Source organism: Odontesthes bonariensis, chromosome 3, assembly GCF_027942865.1.
Source record: "Odontesthes bonariensis isolate fOdoBon6 chromosome 3, fOdoBon6.hap1, whole genome shotgun sequence".
NCBI lineage: Eukaryota > Metazoa > Chordata > Actinopteri > Atheriniformes > Atherinopsidae > Odontesthes > Odontesthes bonariensis.
In genome coordinates, this window is record NC_134508.1 from 26494803 (window position 1) to 26517958 (window position 23156).

General features: G+C 38.0%; 1 protein-coding gene across 5 annotated transcripts in view; it reads right to left on the minus strand.

The window, feature by feature from the left end:
* kaznb (kazrin, periplakin interacting protein b) overlaps window positions 1-23156 on the minus strand; it is a 131987-nt gene that overhangs the window by 82470 nt on the left and 26361 nt on the right. For all 5 annotated transcript variants that reach the window (XM_075461310.1, XM_075461311.1, XM_075461313.1 and 2 more), the window contains exon 2: window positions 19281-19438. In XM_075461310.1, the coding sequence (XP_075317425.1) occupies window positions 19281-19438 (158 nt within the window). The remainder of the gene's footprint in view (window positions 1-19280; window positions 19439-23156) is intronic.

Here is a 23156-nt window from a genome sequence, read left to right on the forward strand (position 1 = left end):
TTAAGAGATAGAAGTGTCACAGTTGGGGGGGGGAAATTGGGTATTTATGTCTGTGTAAGTGAATAGAGAGGAAGCCTTTGACCTAAAGTAGTGGAACACAGGGACAGAGGGGCATTGATGGAGTAAATTATGAGCTGCAGGGAGCGGAAACTCAACTTTTTTGCTTCTTGAGTTTTAAGCTTTTCATCTACTACTCCCTCTCTGTTACTTTTTTTCTTTATAAGAGTCTTGGTCATGCGCCTTTGAGCACGTCCACCTGTTGTTGCTTTCTGCTGTCACTTGGTGGCAGTGTCAAGGGTACTGGAAAGAACAAGAAATGTAGGGCACTATATTTTTGTGCTTGTGCTTTTCCATTGCCTTGCCTCAGAAAAGCAAACAAACAGAAGAGAAAAAAAACGTGAAAAGCAAAGAGTATGGGCAAGTAGTTAGAAAACTACCTTCAATGCTTTTGTCTGGAGTTCTTTTACTTGGCCGCGTTGAAAAATTTACATCGTCAATGCACCAAAGACGAGATTTAAAACATGGACATTTGCTCTATCTATACAAAATGGGGTTATTCTAGTATACTGTTTTGAGCATGTCTGTTAGATTCATGCCGTTTCCTTTTTAATTCTAAAATGTTTCTCCTTTTTGCTCTTGTTAATGTAGCTTTTGTTTTCTGTGCTACTTCACGAATCCTCATCATCTCTATCTGTTTGTTCCAGCTCTTTTTTGCCCGTTCTGTTTTGCCTGACTTTCAGCCTGGATTTTTTCTTTTTTTTGGACTTTTCTGCCAAGCAATACTTTAGTACGTTGTTTCATTCAGTAAATATGTTGTCCTTTGTATTCCTGTTCGTCTGTATTTGGGTCTCCCTAAACCTCTGATGTACTGACATATGTAAATATGTATGTATGTTTATGTATGTAAATACGGCACAACAATTTTGAACCAGGCAATGGCTTTACAGCTTATTTTTTTAAAAGGTCAGGTACATACTCTTAGAACTGCAGCATCAGTAACCATTGTTTTTGTTTTGTTTTCCTGGCTCATGTACAGTCAGCAAATTTCTAATTCATAAACGCATGGCAACAAATTACATGAACAGCTGATGAACAATCGCCGTGAACCAGAGAAGATGACAATACTATATGTATGTATCCTTGCAGGTAATAGACATACACTCCTCTTCTGCAGCTTAAACTTTGGCAGAGGGGGACACTCTGATCCCTGAAGCTTGCCTTTGGAGACTGAGATAAGACCTGCAGAGAACCACCTAAAATCTGCTGTCTTCCTCTCTCCATCTATCACCATCCCCGAATTCCACTCCAACACCTTGCAGTCACTGAAAGTGTAGTAATAATAAACAGTGTGACAGCCTCTCCACTTGGAGATAACAGTCAACCTGGTTACAGATGAAACACGCTGCCAGAAGCCCCGATGAGCATCAAGATAAAGGCTTGTGAACAAGACAGTCAAGAATCGAAGGGAAGAGGGGATGAATGGATGAGGGACTGCAGGGTTTGTTATGATGACCCTCAAGATTAGCTGGATAGGGAACACACACCCGATAATGGAAAATCATGCTGTAAAAAACACTGTTCTTCCACATTCCACCGCAACTTAGACCCACTCTGTTTTTGCCTCATTTCCCCTCCGTCTTATTTCTGCTCCCTGCTGACTGTTTTCTGTCATTGCTTCTTCTTATTGTGGTCCTCAAAATCCATTGCAAGGGATTTTCTTGCCTTGACACACCACTACACTGCCACAATAAATAAGCTGACATGCATAGCTGAAAGCTACAGCTACCTGTATTGAAGTAGAGACCTTGGTGAAGTCACAAATTCAGTCAGGTTGCTAAAAGGTGCACGTTTTGCATTTAGCTCTACACTTAGCTGCTTCACTTTTGTCAAAATGAGGTCCTCGCTGCTGTCCCTTTCCTGTGCTTGCCTCTGCAAGAGTCACAATTACACTGTGTTGCTGAGAGAATAACAGATGTAGCCGTACTGCAGTTTACAGGTGAAGAGAAAGATGGTTGACAGGTTTTTAACCCTTATTCAAGTGTTAAAAAAAATTTGAATCACCACAAAGAACCTGTCTGTGGGTAACCCAGCAGGAGGATATCCCTAAAGGTAAAACACTTTTTATGATGTACAGTGAACCTCATTTATTTCCAAGCTTTCTTCCATCAATCTCTTTCTTCTCTCCAAGCAGTGAAATGAGTTTCAGAGAGAGCTGCAGCAGTTCTGACAGAGCTTTCCCCACTGATTTATGATATACGATTAGTTATTTATTGCCTAATCACAGCAGGCTGCTGAGGGCAGGTTAGGGACACACCTCCAGCGGACAATAGGGTAAGCCATGGAGAGAAAGGAAAGACCAGGGTCTTTGATTGGCTTTTTCTGTGAGCATAACAGGGTTTTGAGGGAGTTTGACAACATTCTTGAGTTAGAAGAATTTGGGAAATTATAAAAGGTAAATAAACACAAAGTGTAAACCCTATACTTAGAATTAATAAAAAATAGCACACAGACACAATCTTAGGAGATTGTAGGAGATGTGCTATATTTTTGGACAAAACGTTGGAATTAGGGCTTTTTTCTGACTTTGTTTTTTAATTCCTTGAATTACACAGCATCTAGACGGCAACAAATGTTATCACAACACTTGTATCTATACTTTCAAATATGTGCACGTTACCCGTGCCATGAGCACTTATACTTCCTCATACCATTGCCATTACAGATGCTGCTTTTGAACTGCATGTGCACAAATAACAAACCAGATGTTCCCTCTTCCTTTTAGTCTGAGCCCATGCAGTGATTTCCACATCCGAATTGTGTAAGTTTATGAAGCATTGCTGCCTAAGAGCCCACAGATCAAATTCCTTAAATGTTGTTTTTCAGTCTCAACCAGATTCTCAGAATCCTTTAGGTACACTGTATGAAAGTGCTGAAATTCACACATTTCTTTTGAATTAAATCAAAACTTTAATGTTATTCCTAAATTTGCCCTCCTCATCTTTGACTAGTCTCACTGGATTCTCTTTCCTGTCACTAATTGGTTGCTGACATGCTGCCAAGTAGTCAAGAGATGATCTACAAAGAGATTTTTAGCATTCCACAACTTTTCCACTTCTTTGTTGAGACTGTAAAAAACTTTTCTTGAAACATTTTGTAGTCGTAATGCGGGAAAATAGTCTAAATGTATATATATATGTATATCTATAATTCTTAATTTCAGCATTAAATTGTTTTCTTTGAACAACAGTTGGGACACTGTAATGTAAGTAAAAACATAATAAACAAAAAAATCTCAGAAACAAACTTGTTATCAGAATAGAACGAGGACATATGACAAATTTTAACAGTGAAACATTTTTCTATTTTATGATTTTAAAAAAAGCTCATCTTCAAACAGCAACACGTCTCAAAAAAGTTTGGAAATGGGCAACTAAAGGCTGAAAAAGTAAGTGCTACTAAAACTAAAACAGCTGGAGGAACATGTTAAAACTAATTTAGTTATTGAAACAAGTCAGTGGCATGATATGGTCAATGTAACAAGAGCACCTTAGAGAGGCAGAGTATCTCAGATGTTAAGATTGGCAGAGGTTTGGAAATCTGCCAAAAAAAAAATTTGGTGCTGTTTCAGAATAATGCAGATTATATCACCCACATTACATGCTATCATCAAAAGAGTCTGGAGACATCTCTCTGCACAAAGGGAATGGAGGAAAGACAGTATTGAATGTTGGATAGTCTTAAGTCCATCAGGCAGCACTGCATTAAAAACAGACATTATTCTGTCCTGGATATCACTGCCTGGAAGGAACACTTCCAAAAATCATTTTCTGTGAACACAGTTCACCGTGCCATCCACAAATGCAGGTTAAAGCTCAGTCAAGCAAAAAAGAAGCCATTTGTGGACATAATACAGAAACTATCTTTTTTGTTTGTGTTTTTTTTCTTTCAGTTCAGCCTAACTTTTTGGGAAATGCTATTATTTTCAAATTTGAAGGATTCATCTAATGTTCATGAATAGCAGGAATACAAAATTAATTATTTACTAGTTCTGGGAGTAAATGTCTATGTTTACTGGCAGATTTAAATGAAAAGACTCTCATGTGTCTGCTGTAAACTTGAAGCTACGACCAACAGTATGTAGACTCATTACTAAGGACAAAAAAATGGCTGCGTGTGAAAGGTCCAGCTTTCAAAGCTCATCAACAGCTAATACTTAATTAATTCAGCAGAAAAAAAACAGTGTAAGAACAAATTATCATAGTTTTTTACTGGGTTGTTTGCAATTTGTACTGAAGCTTACAAACAGTTTGTTGATAAGTCATTATGAGTCATTTAGTTAAAATTTAATACAGATGTAATATTATGATATTTGAATTTCCCCCACAGGGAATGAATAAAGTATTTTTCTATTCTATTTCTATTCTATAGCCACCAAAATTCCTTTATTTCCCATACCCATGACCAACATGCAGTAGCAGAGGCCACTGCAGTGTACGCTGAAAAATAAAACGGATTCCAGATGAGACATAAAATTAATTTTCTGCACCAAGAATATCACTGCAAGATTTATTGACAATCAGATTTAGAAGGAAAAAAATAATGTGCAGTACAAACAACAGATTAATCCGTATCCGAGAACCGTTTTAGTACACTGCATTGATAAAGAGCTTATGTCCCTTTCTGGTGTATGTGAAGGTACATCTGCAAAGCCTTTTGAATAAGAGGCTCATCTCAGTATCTCATGCTCCCACTCCAGAGAACCAATGAATACCAACACTATAGACAATGATCACTCCATCACCGCTTTATCACTGCCCCCACACGGCTACTTTATATGCGTGCCAGTACACTTTAAAGTTTTTCCAATTTCTTCACGTCTAACATCCTCAATCTGTCTCTAATGCAAATAAATGCATCACGAAAGTATGAATAAAATTTCTTGTCCTATATTGGTTCAGCCTGTCTTTCAGTTTGATTTTTTTGCACAAGATGAAAGAAAGAATACAAACACCTAAAAAAATTATAGCACGTTGGGATTAATTTTACATTGTTAGGATAAGAAATTTCAAATTTGTTCCCAAGATGTACCAGTCGCTATGTTTCCAGGAATCTCTGTTTGGACAAGCTAATACCTAAGGATGTGAAATTCGTTCAAAGTTGTTGAATATGAGCAAGGAGGAAAGTGAGGGGAAAGATAAATAAACCACAGAAATTGGAGGGCACAAACAGTGAAAGACAAGCTTGATGCTAAAGCGGGTTTGAAGTTGCAAAGTCATTTATTGTATTTCAACATTTATCTCTGAGAGAGAGCTGAGTTATCAGAGGGACGAAATTGAAAAACATTCAAGCGTGTAGTCGAGTCAGTAGAAAGAGCACTGATGACCAGACCTGCACAAACTCTCAGTATTCAAGCTTTAGCATAACATTCTGCATGAAAGTCTTTAATACACATACCGTGCATCCACAAACATACCTGCACTTATATGCACACTCATTTGAGTTTGCGCTCAGACATTAAAATGCAAAAGCAATTAGACACAAGCCACAACAGTACATATGAAGTGCCAACCTGACAGCAGGACTTTAATTATTTTAATTAGAGGAATATGGCTCACTCATCCATGAATATAACTTAAAAAAAAAGGAAGCTGATTTTTATGCTTTTACTTTAACCCAAAGGATGACTGCTTTAAACACTTTAGGTTTTATGATGAAAGGGCTATGCACTTATGCAAATAAGAGAGACAAACTATGCTGATGACTTTTGTGCTATGTCTTTCATTTAATAGCCCCAGCTAATTTTTACTTGTAAATGTATGCGATTTAAATGTGTTTAATAAGCTGGCTCCTGCAGGAGCTGCGAATCGCATTAATCTGCATGCTAAATTACTTTGTCTGAATCCCAAACTTGCCTGGCTAGGGGAGTTAAGCTCTTGTAAGGGATTAGAAAATTAGAGCATTAATACTAAGACGCATGGAAAGCCAAACAATGTAATGTTCTTTAAGAATGTTGCATTTGGACAAACTAATTAATTATTATATCAATTTCCATGCCAAATAAATTAATATAGCTCAGATTATGAGTCCAAGCAATTTCCCTGCAGACAGGTTTCAGTCTGTTCACCTTCCTTGTTGGCTCAAGTGTTTGCAGTTCTAATTTGTTTGTGCACCTCATGCAGCCTGGTTTGAGGGCTTTATGAGTACATGTCAGGGAGAGGAGAAGAAAATGGAGACAAACATCATCAGATGAAGAAAAGGGGGGAATGAAGCACAAAGGCGGGACAAACACTGTTGACCAGTATTGCTTAAACATACCATTAAAGCTGCTTTGTTTACAGAGGATAACAACCATGTGGGCTGCAGTTCTTTCAAGACTTAAAAACCACCTTTCATTACACAAGTCCCTGAAGGGTCCTTCTCCTACTACCTGTTGAGGCAACCCATGACTAAAATAAACCATTGATGTGGTGCAGAGGCTAGGGAGGATACAGTGAGAAGCTCTTACATCTAAAATATGCCGCTGCACATTTGGTACGCCTGTGGTTTCCATTAGTATCATTTTAGATAAATATACAAACTGTTCTCCATCCCTTATCCTGCATTATTGTGTGTATTTCTAATGTCACTAAACAGCATGACATTATTATGAGTTAACCAAAACTATAAGATTAAAAAATTGCATGCGCAGTAGTCTTCATAGCGACCAAACTATTTGTGTCAAACTAATATTTTATTTTCAATGATCATAATGCACCTGAAACAAATGCTTTGCGTGCCGAGTCCCACATTTCTACCAAATACCAATTTTGACACAGAATACATTTTTTTTTTTTTTTTTTTTTTTTTTTGTTAACTGTGCTAACATGTGCTCAAGTGGAGATATCACTAATTGTATTCCTTACTGTGTTATTTATTATATTGGCCACAATCATCATAGCACTTTAGTCCAGCAGTGGATGAATTATTCAATTTTTTTCAAAAGACAAAATATATTACAGCAATGTAAAAAATCTACTTAAAGTGCATACGTTTGGCAGCTAAAGTATTGATGTGTTTTGCTGCATTTGTATCTCAGAAGAGGGAAGCTGAAATCAGAATCATCTCATTTAAAAATTCAGCTTGTTCGATTTAATAAGTGGATCTACACTCTCTCTGGCTCCAGGGTTTTCTTTGTTGCTTTACCATTAATAACAAATCCTCCTAAGCATTGGTAAAGTTCACTTAACTGAATAAATACTCATGAGAAAAAGAAGGTACCAATCTCTTTCGATTTTAATCCTCAGGCTTTACGTTTCAGAAAAAACAAAAAATCATCTGTTCCTTGTCAGGTCTTAAAATTAGGTAAGTGCACCCTCAGACAAACAACAACACATTACATATAACACCATGTTATCACTTATTTAAGAAAAACTAAGTTTATCTCTTATTGCTTCTAAAAACCAATTTAAAAGGTAAGTTGCAGCCAGGTGTTTTTCTAAATGCACCAGATTTATTGACCAGCTAGTGTGGCCAAAAAAGACTCAATGATGAACTGAGAACAAAGTCTAAATGAAATGTTATTTCGGTGTAAATGTTATGGATTCCATATGTATGTCACATTCTGTCTTTCTGTTCCTTCACACTGGTTTTCTGTTGATTGACTTCTTTATACCCTTGTTTTATTAAGCTTCAGCTTCTGTACTTTTCTTTTCTTTCTGTCTTGATGTCCTGTATCTGGGTCTTCGTAACAAAACCATAACAATGAGCTCTGTTTAGTCTATACATGCAATCTCATCATATCAGTGTGTGAAAGTTTAAAGAAAACCAAAAAAACCTAAATCGTTTGAGGAATTGTAGCCATTTATTTTGGCTCAAACTGTTCTGCTCAAGGTTAGTCGAGGTTTATTTTGAAGAAATCAAAGCTCTTTACCAATAAATAATGTACAGGCTTAATATTTTTTTGGAATAAGTCTCAAAATTGTTATTCATAATTACTGATCAGATAAAAGTGTGGTAACTTTACACTTGACTTTTTGGGCTATTCTTACATTAAGGAGTAAGAAATGAAGACTCATCTTGGCTCTAAAGATAAACACTTTCTCGAGTTTCCCAAAGAACCTGAATGACAGTTTATGGGGGTTTCAAGAAGACAGGCTCTGTGTTAAGATATCTTCTGTGGAGTTCATTAAAATACCATCTGCTCACCAAAGAAACACTGAGATTCATGTCAGAGCAGAATGGTTCACCGGGGGATTCTATAAAAAAGAGCAGCACAAAAACATCCAGTAATCTGGCAGTGAAGGTATTAGACTATGTACGATTGTGCATGCTGATTGGCTTTCAGCTGAGATCCCTGGACACATGTTCTCACTTAAGCAGTGAGAACTGCGATAAATGGAGCATCCAGGCAGAGCAAAGCACAGCAACCAAATGGCATCTCACACTAACAAATTAATACTTGTGAAGCTGAAGGAGAATTTAAGAGGATTCAGAGTCAAGGAAAGCAACTGCAATCATATTCAATGAATACTAACAAGAGAGGGCGAGAGCAAAAAAGAACATTAAGAATATGATTTATTACGTATACAACACAATCAAACCGACTCTTTCCATTTTACTAATAGGCTTACAAAAACATCAAAACTGGGTTTTTATTATGATAATTTGCGTGTGACATTTCTGATCCTATTTCCAGCATTTACACTTCTCTGTTCCTCCTCGGTTAATCTTTCCATTTAAATGGCTGTTTATGAATATAACACATCCTCTTTTTCTCAGAAACAGGATGATATGCAGAAGAGGGATGTAAACTGAGAGAGAACCATGTGGATTAGGGCTAAGTAAAGCACACAAAATAAGAGCGTTAGAATAAACTAATTTAGATGAACGACATGTGTCTATAGATGTAATCTGAACTTTAAATCAGTCAAGTCTGCTTTTGCAGTATACTTCAAGTTCCACCAGAGGATACAAGATTATATGTTAATTGTACTTGCTGAATACTCTGTGTGCATGTATATATCTACATTTGCACTCATATTAGCTCTAATTGCTACATAGTGAATATAGAGCTAATTTGGTAGGTGAGGTTTGGTGGCCCAGCCTTATTGGAAATGAAGATATTGAATAACTTTTCTCATCCTGCTTTAACAAGCCATTTATTGTCATAATCTCATGACAAACTTCTGCTGAAGCTCTTAATCCTTTTTTTTTCTACTTCTAGACACCAACTTTTGTAGGGATTTGTTTTGATCTATTGCAGCTACGTGCTCTTTTATAGCACAATTACTCATTACCGTAAAAATTGAAGACTAAATAGCTGATCATGTTTCTTTTTTTCTTCAAAGAGGATAGACGCACATTTTAATGGAAAGACAAGAAATTGATCTAAAGTAAAACTAAACATTTTTCTTACATGACTTGTTCCCTTTCTGATATGCAAAGAACAGCATAGCCCTAACATTAGAACATTAGAACTAAAACATCCTGAATCAACTCAACTAACCGCAAGAAATGAATGTTTTCAAATGCCTTCATGCAAATACTTGAGGTGAGGCTACAGCAAAAGTTTTTTTTTCCCGGTTTTGAAATTTATCTAGATTACATTCTTTGAAGCAACTGTAGGAAAACGTTAAAAACACAAATTACGTTTAAGCTGTTCAATTGACTTAAGTTTGTTTACTGAACGTCTATGAAAATTAATCCATATTTAGTTATGATTTATCTTATTGGCATATCCAAACATAAAAAACAATTATCTCCATATCTTTACATGTAAAAGTTTGGACTAAACTTAATTGAAGGATTTATTAATTGAGATACACCATCTCGCTTTCAAGTGCGGTGTTTAGACAAAAAGAGCAGAATAAGCAAATAAATAAACAAACATACACCTAGACATCTGTTACGATCCAATAACCATCTCTACTAGTTTAAAAGAAATATGAGATTAATTTAAAGCTGTCAAACTATCAGTGACCAACTGAGGGTGCAGCGGTCAAATAAAATATCCCACAAGTTTGAGGTCTGATTGTGGGCCACATGCCCACTTACTCTGAATCCTCAGAGCGATTGCTTCTGGCAAGGAATCAGATAACGAGGTAAGTCATTTATAATTCTTGCACCACTCTACGAGCTGTGCAAGCAGGGAGCATTTAAATCTTGTCTAAGGTCAACAGGGAACTCAGTGGCGTAGATAGCCAATCTTTGATTCCACGCTCTTCTCAGCACCTCCAGATTTTCTGCATTTGATGACAGCCTATAAAAGATGGCTAAAGTAAACCAGATAAAAGCCAACAACTGCAAAAACACAATATGTGTTAAGGAGGCTGCGCTGACATGTGGAAAAGGTTGAGATGAGGCAAACAAAAGACACAACAATGTCACTGCACGTCACACTAATGTCCTCCCCCACTCCTGCTCTGCACACGGTGGCTGATGTTTTCCAATGAATTATTCATGTTTCAGTTCTGAGGAGGCGACAAGAAAGCTCACCTAAAGCTGAACGCTGAATAATGGACTAATTGACCAGTTTGTGCTTTCTTTTCTCTGGATGAGTCAAAACAGAATGGAGGGCTTGTAACAGCTTTGGATATTCCTGCAGGAACTTCAAGCTTCATGTGGTTGTCAGAGAAAGTCACAGGAGGACATGAAGTTCCCTCTGTGCTGACGTCTCAGACTCCTTCATGAACACGTCAATCGTAGACATTTACTCACTTCAGCCAGACACAAACAACCCCACAGGAGAAGGTAGCAAAGGGTCCAAACACCGTCTGTCAATCAAAAGGAGACTGACAGGGATAGCGGCCTTTTCATATCGCTCGAACACTGTCTGAAATTGAGGTGAACACCTTTGATCTGCTGAAAGATGTGTGTAGTGATCCGGATCAGCTTTGTGACAGTGCTCAGGGTTTCCATAGAAACATGTGCACCCCAAACACGCAAGAATAAAACAGTCTGGACCACAAAAACAGATGGTTTGTGGAGAGGCTGAAGGATAATGAAGTCGCATAATTTCACATGCATGATTTTCATCTGATGGAGGCCACATTGTAATCTTAAGATATCCAGAGCAAAGGTTTGATCCTATTTATTATATATCCTTTAAATACAAAAATAGCATCTGATTCAGAGATTACTGTCTGGGTCTATTAATGTGATGGAGTCATAGAACAACATGGAAATGAAAGTCTCCTTCATGGCATTTGAAGAACAACCGTAACTGTCATACCTCATCAGGAAATTTTAATCTACACTATCATTTTAACCCTGGAGTCAGGAGCCTAATCAGGCTGTGGCAAACATGTTTTAAAGTCTCCCCTGAACCTCCAATGTGGTCATTTTTATGTCTTCTCATTAATTTTTCTCGTCTCCCTGGTGCGAGTGAGAAGCAATGTGGAAACTGGTGAAAGACAAACGTGAAACTGCTGTTACAAAAGAGCAACTCCAGCTCTTTAAAGTCCAGCCCACTCCAATACCACAAAGGGTGTAACACTGAAAAAAGATGTAAAGGATAGAAGTAGAAAATAGAATTATCTTCATACAGGCAGGTAAGAGAATGAAAAACTGTAAATGAGGAATGAGATGAAAGCTGTGAATTCCTCCAAAGTGTTCAGGTAATAGCTGCTTCTTCAGAGAGATACTTAGAGAACAAAGACAGCCTCACATTAAGGGGATCTAACACGGGATAACCTACTTTTCCTGCAGGTAACGAGACTCAAAATGGCAGACAAAAAATACTAATAACAGGAAACATGGATTAATTTCAGACTGCATTTTTGATGCTATCCCTCCTTTGTCATTTCCGTATTGGATTCCCTGCTCTTATATCTTCCTCTGCCTCTCTTAGGTTGTTTCAATATTAGTTCATTAGGTACCAGGTCTAAAAAGATCTATTTTCTCAATTGCAGCACAACCCACAGCTCACCTTCTGGATCATTAATCCCACCGCCCAATCCGTTTCACTTTGTGCTCACATTGCTCCCGTAATACTTCTCAAGTCAATAATGAATTAAAGAAGATCTGCCCACATGGTTGCTAAAATGACCACACTAGCAGCTGCAGATGTGTTACAGCCAGCAATGTTTTCAGCATAATAAGAAACAATGCTGCACCTCACATGCTGCTCTTTTAAGACCTCGATCACTACGTAAACATGATGTCTTCCTAAGACTGAGGCTGCAAAGAAGAGGCAATGGATTAACTGAGTTGAAATGCTACACAAGTTATAAATGTAAATGAAAACATGCTAGATTTGTTTTTTGAAGTTTCCAGTGAAAAATGATGATGATAGACAAACAGACCACAGAGCCTGGCTGATGATCCGGCACAGAATTTGACATATTCCCACTCTGACAAGATAATGTTACTTCATGGATAGTAAAGTTATAAAAGCCCATAATCTGTCAGTGCGATACTGTCAATATTTAAAGGATGAGTGAAAGTTTTCATACTGTAGCAATTTTATTGTGACAGCTGATTCAAACTAAAATATCATTAAATATTGGCACGCAAAGAAAAGTCTTAGGATAATCAGTGGGTGACTTCATGAATAATCATACATAGCTTAATAAAAAGCATTATCGGCTCTTGAAATATTTAAGTCTTGACCGGAGTGTTGCTAACATTATTATGTGCTGAAACTTGGTGAAAAAAGGAAGAGAAATAGCAGAGCTAGATGTGTAGGTTCATTACAAAATTACAGTCAATGCTTAAATCATTCGGAGGTGATAGTAGAAGATAAGTTTCGTCAAACTATCTTTGAATGAGCACAAATTCTTTCATTTATATGTGTCAAAAACCTTTATAAAAAAATGTCGCATTAAAAAGTAATCACCAACTCCTGTAAAGTACTTCCACGGCCCAGTTCTTTGTGCCCAACAGAATTAAATGTAAATAAATGTTAAGTCAGTGCAACGCAAACAGAATGCATCAGATAAATGTCTGTCATGACTGTTTTAAGAACTTTCTGCATTCTGCTGAACTTTCTTACACTTGTTTGTATTTCATCTGCATGCATGCTTGAAATTGGTGGAAATATCTTTAGCTAAATAAATTACGACACTAAACCAGACACAACATGATTATTCACAACATAATGCATTTATGAAATATTGCTGTGAAGCTCGTTATAATTCTTTATTCCTGTCAAATGTCTATTCTTCTTTTGACATGCTTTTCTCATATTCCTGCTGAGTCAGCACACATAAAGGCATGATTCACATCGGTGTGAATGTCTCACCTGTTTTACATCAGTGACAAATTAGTTCACTTTAACTTAATCTATCAGCCTTGGACTTTTCTGCTTGTGTTCAAATATATCCACACATCTTCGTTCTATCTTAACTATCAAACTGAGTGGAACAAAAAACTGTGCTTACAGTGGATCCTGTGCGCAGGTTTACAGTCACTGTGACTGTGGGCTTTGTCATGCTGGCAAGTTGGTTTTTAAATTTCTGGCTTTGACACATTTGTTTATAATGTGTGCAAGTGCAATACAGCTGTTGTGTATGTGAAGTAAACAAATATTGTTGGGCATGCTGCCAAAGCTGCAGAGCTGCTGCAGCTGTGATCACAGTCAGTGACTGTTGGTATAATAAATTCATCATGTCAAGTGTTTTGTCAGTCTCCTCTTTCTGTTGGATCCCATTGCATCTCTTTCAAAGTTGTTCAAATGGAACATCCATCCATCCATCTTCTATACCCGTTTGATCCAACTCAGGGTCGCGGGAGAGCTGGAGCCTATCCCAGCTGTCATTAGGGTGAGAGGCAGGGTACACCCTGTACAGCTCACCAGTCCATCACAGGGCCACAAACAAGACAAATAACCACCCAGGCTCATACTCACTCCTAGGGTCAGTTTAGTGTCACCAGTTAACCTAACATGCATGTTTTTGGGTGATGGGAGGAAGCCGGAGTGACGGGGAGAATATACAAAAGCCACACAAATAGGCCCCCCGAGATTTAAACCAGGAACCCTCTTCCTGTGAGGCGACGGTGTTAACCATCGTGCAGCTCTCAAATGGAACAAATTATATAGTGCAGCAAAAAAAGTAGTCCAGAGAACAAAATCCCTAAAGTGACCCTGATGTAGCATCTTAGATCTCCTAAAAATTTGCTTTCAGGTAAAGACTTTGAAGTACCTGGAGATATTTGTACAAACCGACTTTCTGAGGTGCTGCTTTGAATGTGGTTACTGACCCTCATAGCTGAGTATTTGCCCTGAACTGGCCCACTGCCCAGACTGAGAAGAGGCAGCTGGCATTGTCTGAGCAGCGTGTCTATTGTCACGCTGTCATCAGGCCCCTATTACATACCTACTGACTGCTCCAGCAGAGGCTCGAATGCAGTGCAGTGTTCCACAATGCCAGTTCACAACTTCCATACCCACTGAAATCCATTTGATTAGTCACCCCAGCACAGCAACCGGAACATAAATAATTCATCTGTGCAAATGACAAATGAGGCAATCAATTCTGGGACCGCATTCAAAGAGAAACCATTCAAATCCTTCTAAATTAATTTTCTGCCATTTGGTGACCACGCAAGCAAAATTTTAATGCTGAATTCATCAGATGTTTTCAACCATGGGCAAACACAACATTTGGCGTCAGGACATGTTTTCAAGAGTTCTGAATATATGCAAACATCCTGGTTTTATGACTGACAGGAAGGCTTGATAGGTCGGGTTTTTTTTTGTCTTTTATAGCAAAATTCTCTCCAATTCAGTAGGAGCACAAATACTGCAAGTGAGCATCTCTGAGTTGCCTGGCTTGAATTTCAAGAGAGCAACAAGCATTTAAAAACAGGGGATCAGACATTAAAAGCATAAAAGAAAAAAATTTAATTTCCATCAGACAGCAGAGACAGAACTCTCCATGAATGCAAAGCTCTTCCATCGGGGATGAGATCACACTTGACTTTGACCCCTGAGATGCAGAGAACAAGGAAATCTGATGCATAATTTGTCCACATTATTCTTTACGTGCAGCTCATTCCGGCTGCTCATATAAAGAAGATTAAGATAAGAGATGAGGGCTGGAGAATTAAGTCAGAATCAAGTATCAAATCTGGTTATTAAATCCAGATCCTGTAATGTGAGTAAAGTAATCTGCAAGTAGCTGAAGTCAAAGGTAACCAAAACTCAAAGATCTTGGATAAGCTTATGTTCTGTCTGAAAGAGGAAACAAGCAGTCCTCCAAAACAAAGACATACCTCCGTTAGGTGATAATATATTGTTAGTGACTACATATTAACTACCAAGTAAATAGTTAATTTATGAAATTCACTCATCAAATGTTCCATAACTGATTCTGAGTGGGTTAGTTTGATTGGGGGATCACTTAGTTGAGGTTGGTGGTTGAACTCTATCAGAAGAAGAAGAAAGTGACACCTAATAATTCCAGACTTGTCTTTTAATTAATGTTGCGTGTTCCTGGCTGGAATATTTATATAGCCGTATGTTTATATTTACAAACTACCTGATTTAGTTTTTTCATTATAAATCTCATACTGTGTCCATTTGTTGAGGCTCATTTTTCTGAGATACTGTTTAACCGAGGAGAAAGGATGCAACAGGTGGAAAAAGTTGATATTAACTGTTTGAGGACAGAGGGTACATTGCAGGCCAAAAATTTCCTTTTGTTAGAGCAGAACAACAATTTGTAAATTCTTTAAGTGACTGCAGGTTGATGCCTCTAAATAAGCTGATTTTCAGTCTCCATTTTTTGTCTGGTGTTTTGTTACCATAAAAAAAAAAAAAAAATGTAGATAAATAAATTTGATCTTTGTCTTCTCTTTGTCAAACTTTTTCATCGCAATGTTGTTTTCATGTATTCCCTGTTTTTTTTTGATTCCTTATGTAGTCTTCAAACTGCAACTTGCCTGTTTGTTTGCATTGAGCCTCTGTTGCCCTGTGTTTGGACTCTTCTTGCTATTAACTCGTCAAAGTGCAATGCTAGAATTTTAAATGGTCACAAATTAAATTATCCCAGTGTTGAGGCTAATGTTTGGATAGGTCAGCGCAGAAAAACAAGAACGGGGTGTTTTCAGGGGAGTTTTTCAATTTTCAGTTAGCCAATGTGCCATGAAAACACTTGTAAATCAAATCTCAAAAATAAAGACACCACTGACTGAAAGTGAAAGCTGCCACATAAATGTTGTGTGTACTGTTCTTAGCAGACAAAAAGTTCACAAAGAGATACAAAGGTTTATCAGCTAAGTTTCACAAGTCCAGGTTTTTTGCCAAAGTCTAATTCAACTCAAAGGGTAACCCTAACAGAATTGTAGATTGTGGGCCATGTGTGTCACTGCTACAGAGCATTGATAATTATATAACTCTGTAGCAAAGAAAGGATGACTGTCTAAACTGTAACTTTGGAAACAAAATGTGTTTTACTAAGCTTTGCTACTTTGTCAGAGTGGGGCATTATGGAGTAATGATACCTTTGATATGCATAGATCTTCAAAAATCAAGTATATTTAGTGTATGGTACAGTATATATTTTGGGACATGGAACCAGTTCCATCTTTTGGAAACTGACTGTAGCCTTGCAATAGATAAATAAGTATCGGTATGTCCTGGTGATATTTCTTTGTCCTCCTGCCAGTTCAGACTGATAAGTCTCCAGCTGACAGAGGTCTCCATTTGACACTCCATCCAAGTAAAAAATAGGCAACGTGTAAAAGCTGTTGGTATACTGTCTGACGCAAAAAAGGCCAACAGGCAGAGAAATCTGACTGCTGTCTGAATGCTTCACTTAACATTGAACAGCCGCAAACTTTTTTTTCTCCATGTACAACTTCTTGGGGAGATAATCAGCACTTCATCCCCAGCTCAGGTTCCTGCTCATCCATCACCTCCCACTGCTATATACCTGACTAACTGGAGAAACAGACTGTGGGCTAGCAATCTTTCATCCGAGCTTCCATATAACTGAGCTGAGGTGAAAGCGATGGCCTTTTACTGAATTACCTTCAGTTTAATCAATGACATGGCGTCTGAGAAAATATCACCAGGAGAAAGGTTGAGGACTCCTCTATCATGCAAGTTGCTGATGGGGGTGATGGATGGCACAACTGCATCACTGTGTCAAGATTCATCGAGCATTAATCCAAACGCAGCAGTGGTATTAGATAAAAGGACAAATAATACCAGCACCATACAGATGAATTACAATTTCATCTGAGGCAGAGCAGAGATGAGGAGATGTTTTTTAAATAAAAACTCAGATCAAAAGAATGTATTTTTCTCTCTTTACCCCTAAGACTAAAAGACTGCATTAAGTCAAAGAAGTAACTCTAAACAGAAAGCAGCCAAGAAGAGGATTAGCAGGGAAAAAAAAAAAAAAAAACACTTAAAAAACAAGTTCAGCTCTGAGTTGTTCACAGCATCGATGAGGTTGGCAAAGTTTCTGCAGTGCTGGACTGGCTTTGCTGCAGGCCAGGATGAAAACACCCTGGATTCAATCCTAAACACATGTTACACTAACACGTTTTGAGAAAACAGAAATGCTTTTCCTTCACTTGAATTTGTTTCCAACAAAACATATAAATCCAAAAAGCATACAAAGCATGCAGGTATGAAAGAGCGAGAGGTATAATTAAAAATCATAAAATGTCATTTGTTGTTGATATCTTTGGGGCCTTCGCTGCTGACATTGCTGTTTTGAGTTCACTTGAAATTTTAACAAGCATAAAAGCATAAGCATGACCTAAATTAATTTAATCTTTACATGGACAATATAAAGATTCTTGTGAAAAGCTACTGGAGTATTAATTCATCAATCTAGCTTTAAAGTTTGGTTGCAACTATTTTGGGTTTTGGAGTCAGAGTTGCCTTTAAGAAATGGATCTCACAGACATAGTGCCTCGAAGCCTATAGTGAGCACAAGAAAAACCTATGGGGTGCCATTAAAAAAAGAAGAAAAAAATAGTATTGGCATAATATAATGAATAATACAACGAGGTATCTTAACCAAAGACATGAACATTTGTCTTGTTCCAAGGAATATATTCAATTGGTTGAGAAAATAGGGACAAAGTACTCAACTGTCTGATGCAAATGTGACACTGTGTAGACATTACTATCAAAATCAAATCAAATCAAATTTATTTGTATAGCACATTTCATGTACAAAACAGTTCAAAGTGCTTCACATAAAATAAAAGCATTGCAGTAGGGAGTGTAAGAAGCATTAAAAATACATAAAAGAATATAAAGAGAAACAAATAAAATAATTTAAAGGAATTTAAAAACAAGCAACAGTCCAGATAAATTAAAAGATACCGTGCAGATTTCATGCATAGACACATGAGAAAAGAAACTTTTTTAACCTGGATTTAAAAATGTCTACATTTGGTGAAAGTTTAATCTCCACTGGCAGTTTGTTCCACTTGTTTGCAGCATAACAGCTAAATGCTGCTTCTCCATGTTTAGTCTGGACTCTGGACTGGACCAGCTGACCTGAGTGCTTGGATCTTAGAGCTCTGAAACCTTTAATTCTGTTGATGTTTCTGATATGGTAAAAAGCTGCCTTGGTGACAGCTTTGATGTGGCTGCTGAAAGTCAGATCTGAGTCTATCAACACTCCGAGGTTACCAACTTGGTCAGTGTTGGCCTAAACTACTTAGAAATGCTTTTATGTTTGAGTTGGTTTAGGTGGTGAATGTTTGCTCTTTTCTGGCCTCGTTCTGAATAGCTCATAATTTAGCTACAGGACGATCATTATTTAGGGGTGATCATCCTGCAGCATAACTGCTGCCACAACCTTCGTCTGCAAACCTACAAGAACGTAACACGGAGCGATGTGTTGATCAGAGTGATACTGGCAGCATTGTGTAAATAACGAAACAGACTTCAACAGTGAAAATGGAGGCCAAACGAACAAAAAGAAGAGTTGGACATTTCTATGGGACTGTATAGGGATTGGGGAAATCTTTAACATCCCAGCATAATCTGAAACATGCAGTTATAGTGTAATCAAGTGGCCATTAATGATGTACAGTTTTTGGCTCTTATCTGCCTTTTCTAGACCCAGAGGTTGCTGTTTGGGCTGACCAAGCAACCAAAATTGTATTCACAGCAGCCTCCAACCAGTCAAAGTCCTGCTGAGCTGTCCGTGAGAGACAAAACTTCCTCATGAAAAAAAAGAATAAAAATGTATGCTTCTAAAATCTGGGATAGGAATAATGGAATAAAATTCATCTTGTGGCACTCAATCCTGCTCTGTAACTGGCTGAGTATCTGGGAGATACATTACAAACATCCACTGAATGACTATTGACCTCATTAAGAGCTTTACCTGAGCGTCCACGAGCAGGTGCCTCATCAGGGTCATTGACTTCCTCAAGGTGTCCCTTTCTCCTGGGATGAAGGACTCATTCTCATCAGCCAGGCTACACGGTCGAGTCACCATGAACTGAGCGATATGGTCGTTCAGGCTGTTCAGAGACTGGACAGCTGCAAAAGAGATGAGAGTGAGTTGAGATGTTAAAAAGGCAAACCGCATGAAAACCTGATAATTATGTTTTCTCCATGGAGGTCAAGCAGCTCCCAAGTGTCTTTGTCAAGCGTTTTAGTCTATGTCACAAGTGGGATTTTCTGAATAAGACTTGTGTGGTCTGAGACACTTGAGACACATCCAAGGCTGTTTTCCCCAGAATTATCCCTCTTTTGGTCAAGAGGGGCATTATTAGGCTAAATCTATTAACAAGACACAGAAAGTCACATTCAGTCCAGTATATAATCCGCTCTATGATGAAAACTATCCCAGCAATAATGTCTGATATGTTTGTCTTTTTCACTGTAAGAACACAATGCAGAGTTGAGAAATTGTCTCAACAAAAGGCTTCTTAGAGGTCATAAAGCATATTAGTCAGAGCCTGTGTGTGGTAACACAGTCTTATTGGTCAATGCTGACATATTTGAAATATACACATTTCAAAGCAAGCCAGTTGAGTGATAGAGCATTTTGTCATTGCAACCAGCCAGAAAGAAAAACAGGTTGTAATAACAATTATATGTTAATCTGTCAATTAATCACATACTCCTGCAGTGCGGACTGAAACTGCTTAAAGCCAGTGCTTTAATTGAAGTTCTGTTTGTAAGATTCCAACGTTCCCATGCCCGCTGAAGATATCAGACTTAATTTTGGACAAACATGTGAATAAAATAAGCACCAACATCCAGTCATGTTGAATCATTTCACCATGACGGCACAAACCATAAAAACACGGAGCCCTGGGCTTCTATTAAAAGTTGGAACAAGCTAATTCAGAACATGCTAATGTCCTGTGGGCTAAGATTATTTTTTCAACCTTGGAAGAATTGGTTTCCATTTTTCTCTTCAAATGTAAAGATCACAGTCTTATATCTTCAGCTGAATGGAGAATGATCAAGGGCAAAACCCATAATTCATGTCGGTCTTAGGTGTGTCTTCAGTCACCCCTCATTTCTGTATAAATTGCCAGGAAAATGGAAATTCTGTGCTGCAACTAACTCAAACATGTGCAAACATAAATACAAATACAGCGCAATACAAAAACAGAACATTTACAATTCTAACAAACTTGAAAGTCAGTATTTAGTATGAGCACCTATATTCTTCAACAAGATTTATTGTAATTTCTTCAGGAATAGTTCTCCAGGCTTCTTGAAGGACATCCCAAAGCTCTTCTTTGGATGTCAGCTGCCTTTTGTTCTGTTCTCCATCAAGATGATCCCACACTGCTTCAATAATGTTGAAGTCAGGGCTCTGGGGAGGATTCATCCCTCCATGAGACCTGTTGCCCTTTATTTTCCGTTCACTTCTTGTGTCATTTGACACACCTCAGCCTTTTCTTCCTGTTTCCCCTCCTTCCATGGAGATCATTTCTGATGACGCCTCAGTTAACAGTAGACGGATCAACTGAAGGTCCAGATGCATCTCTCAGATTTGTGTCAGGTCTTTGCTGGATTTTTTTTTCTATTTCTATTTCTAAACAACCAAACCTTCAGATGCTGTTCATCTGTTGTAAATAGTTACTTATTTTTCATACCTGGCACTTCTTTTGTGCTCCACTTTACAGTTTTAAGAAAACCCAGCACACCATGTTGAGATATGCCGAAGTGTCAGCTAATAGCTCTTTGAGAATAACTTATTTCATGACTGTCAAACAGTTTCATCTTTAGCATTTCTACACAGATTCAACTTAAGAAATGAGAACAAAGTATGTGTTGTCGTGCCAGGCTGCTTCTAATAGTGCTTAAAAGACACAATTTTAAGTTGATTCTTTGTGAAGTTGTCTGTTAGGTGTAGAGACGACACTGGTTCGTCCCTTGAGGTAGTTGCAGCATATCATACAGTTTCCAAAACAGTCAACAATTTACACAAAAATAAATCTACATCTAAATGAAAAGGTGGAATCTTCAGAGCTAAACTGATATGCAAAACTGGAAGAAGCTGTACATTTTTTTTTCACTCCATCTACATAATTTTTTGATGATAACTTGTTTTCTTCTCGCAACTTTCCAGCCAACGGACAGACACTTTTGGTGCTAGAGGGCTTCAAATTACAGGAAACTCACCAGCTTTCCCAGTATAAATTGAGAGCAAGGTTGTCAGGAAAACAAGAACTGAGTCCTTTCTATACTCACTCTAGTTTTCGCACCACAAACACACACATCCCATTAATAGGTGCAGGAAAGCCTTGAGGTGCTCACAGTGGCTCTTATTAGTGGCTGTTGTTATTCTTATTAGAGGGACAGCAGTACAAAGAAGAACCTGAGTGCCCACAGAACACATCCTCCACCAAGGTCAGTGCTGTATTTTGCTGTTTTACCAGAAGCTATCCTAATCTGATCCTGTTATTCCTGTGTCCATGTACAACAGTTCCTCCAAATGAATTACCATATAGTTTGTTTATATAGGTACAACCCATACTTGTGTCCCGTAAAAAATTTGCCCCTACAAGCAGCATGAGGGAAAGATGACTCATTGCAGCATTTCTAACTTGGAGCAAGCGTCATTCTCAATTCTTTCCTTTAACAAACCATCAAATCCTCAAAAGGAGGGAGGATTTGATGGGGGCTGGATGCCACATGACACACAGCGCTTTCAATCATTCATGCAGTCATGATAAGAGTTCAGGACCAACATATGACATCTGTTACAACGCAACCACTACCTTCATAATCACCATTTTGCTGGTTGCCCTGATTACATGTAAAAACAACATGTTACAATGAAACTTTGTCACTTGCTGGATGGATTAAGGCTATTACATCACTTAGCTAAAAATGAAAACTACTGGGTTAGAAAAGGATCATGATAAGGGCTAAAATGCATTCGTTTTCTAATTTTACAACGTAACCTCCACCTTCATTGGTGCATGCAGTTCCTCTCAAAACCACTAGATGTCACATATTCTTCAAACATTACTACCGGTGGTATCTACCTGTATGATCATACAACCGTGGGGTCATACTTTGGAGGACAGTCTCCCATTCACCAACTCCCCACAAACTTTCCTGAAATTTGGCATAGCAGATCATACCACCCTCCCAAAATAAAATAAGTTGGTATTCTTACTTCTTCGTTTTTGTAAATAGATTTTTGGGAGTTTTTGACTATTGGAAACGTGTGATTTAAACTTGAAATTGAGATGGTCAAAAGTTTTCATTGACCAGTCAAATTATTATTAATTTTCCTTTTTTAAAGTGTCATCAACTGATTTTGTCAGCATTAGTTTCGACATTGGCAGACATTTAACATCAGGACACTCAAAGTCAAGCATTACTTTCTCCCTTACATACAACTGTGCAGACTCAGAGGTGAATTTAGGCAGGAGTGACAGAGTGACTGAGGCAACGTGTGACTCACCAGTGACAGCCAAGGTCGGCTTTTCAACCGAATGATCAAAGATTTATGGTTTCCAGCCTTCCAGCCTTCTCTTGAACTACAGAAGCCTAGCAAAGTGAGCCATGTTTACGAGTAGACAGCAGCCCGGCAGGCAAAGCAGAGTCCTGTAGATCAAATTAAAGCAGGACGACTGGGCGTGAGAGGGAAGGGGGTATAAATTGTTTACCACAGCAGTTGATGGCTGGATTGTAATTTCACATTCAACATTTACAAGGTGCACCTTTACACCCAGAAGATGGCCAAACAATCTAGGTAATGGCATGTTTCTGCTGGAAATGA